The following is a 1,407-nucleotide window of genomic DNA, read 5'->3' as shown; positions in this document are numbered from 1 at the left end:
GATGGGATGGGGAGGGAGGTGGAAGGGGAATTCAGGATGGGGAACACATGTACACATATGGCTGATTCATGTCAATGTATGGCAAAAACCACTACAATATTGTAAAGTAATTAGCCTCCTTTTAAAATAAATAAATAAATAATGTATATCAACTTGTTTAATCTTCAGTTTCTTTCACTTCAAACCTTTAATATTAATGGCTTTCTTCACGCCCCTTTTTAGGATCTGCCGAACTTAATGACCAGGGAAAGAAAAGCAGACAAAGTAAAGGTGTGTGGTGAGTCAGTCTTTATCTGTACACAGACCATGTGGTCGATGAACATGACACCCTACTTCCTGTTTGAGATGAGTCACACAGGATCCAGTTACTATGTACATGTGCTGCCAGGTACTCAAAGACACTGAACTCTCAGCTTGAGGCAGAACTTAGCACATTTGTGTAGGCGAATCCATGCCTCATGCATCTCTCCAGTCCGCTCTGGGTGTTCCTGGCCTTCACCTTCTCTGGTAGGGATGCTTCCAAACATGGCTGAGAGTGTTCAGGGTTAAAGGCCTGCACACAGGTACGTGGTGCTTCACAGGGACTTGGGGAGGAAAGGAGGATTGGGGAAAAGCAAGCATCTTATGATTTCAGTATGGTTTGTAAATATTTGAGTCCAAAATTAGTTGACTTTCTACATTATTTTGTTCACTATTTCAGCTCTGTTTTCTTCTTTTTTCCCACAGGATCTGGTGTGGCCCAGAAAGTTACTCTTTATCAGCCAGACATAACCAGTCAAGTGTGGAACATAGTCATCCTGAACTGTCGATATGAAACAAGTTGGAATGTGTACACCTACTGGATATTTTGGTACAAGCAGCTTCCCAGTGGAGAGATGACTTACCTCACTCATCAGTATTCAGAAGACGGGAATGAAAGGGATGGCCACTATTCTGTAAACTTTCAGAAAGCACATAAGTTCATCAACCTCACCATTTAATCCTTAAAGCTGGAACATTCTGGAAAATACTTCTGTGCTCTCTGGGAATGCACAGTGCTTGAAGTAATAGGAAAAGCTGAACAAAACCCCCAGAGGTTAATAAGAGAGACCCTTCCTGCTGCAGGACCAAGGTTGAAATGTACAGCTGCAGACCCCAGACAAGAAATAGTAGTCCTGTGGTTCCTTAATCTGTGATCTGGATCAGAAGATTTGATTCTAAATAAAAGCTTCTTCTATGTAATTTGGAAGCAGGTGTCCTGAATGACTTTCTACTAATATTCTCCTCTTGAATTCTTGACTTTAAGTCAATCATGCAGAGCATGTGTAACCTTGGCTTAAGTTGTAAACTTTTTCTATAATAATGTAAAGTGACAATTTCACTAAACTACACTCACATCCCAAACCTGGGTCTAGTTATCTGGAATCA

General features: G+C 41.1%; 1 gene segment (V, D, J or C); it reads left to right on the top strand.

Annotated features, from left to right (window-relative positions):
* Window positions 1-458: 458 nt before the first annotated feature.
* On the top strand, window positions 459-1,143 carry LOC109564231 (T cell receptor delta variable 1-like). The segment is given in 2 exon segments: window positions 459-507; window positions 727-1,143. Coding segments are annotated over 2 exon segments (303 nt in total).
* Window positions 1,144-1,407: the final 264 nt, after the last annotated feature.

Source organism: Bos indicus, chromosome 10 (genome assembly GCF_029378745.1).
Source record: "Bos indicus isolate NIAB-ARS_2022 breed Sahiwal x Tharparkar chromosome 10, NIAB-ARS_B.indTharparkar_mat_pri_1.0, whole genome shotgun sequence".
Classification (NCBI taxonomy): domain Eukaryota; kingdom Metazoa; phylum Chordata; class Mammalia; order Artiodactyla; family Bovidae; genus Bos; species Bos indicus.
The sequence above is the reverse complement of the archived record's forward strand: the minus strand, read 5'-3'. Positions and strand labels throughout refer to the sequence as shown.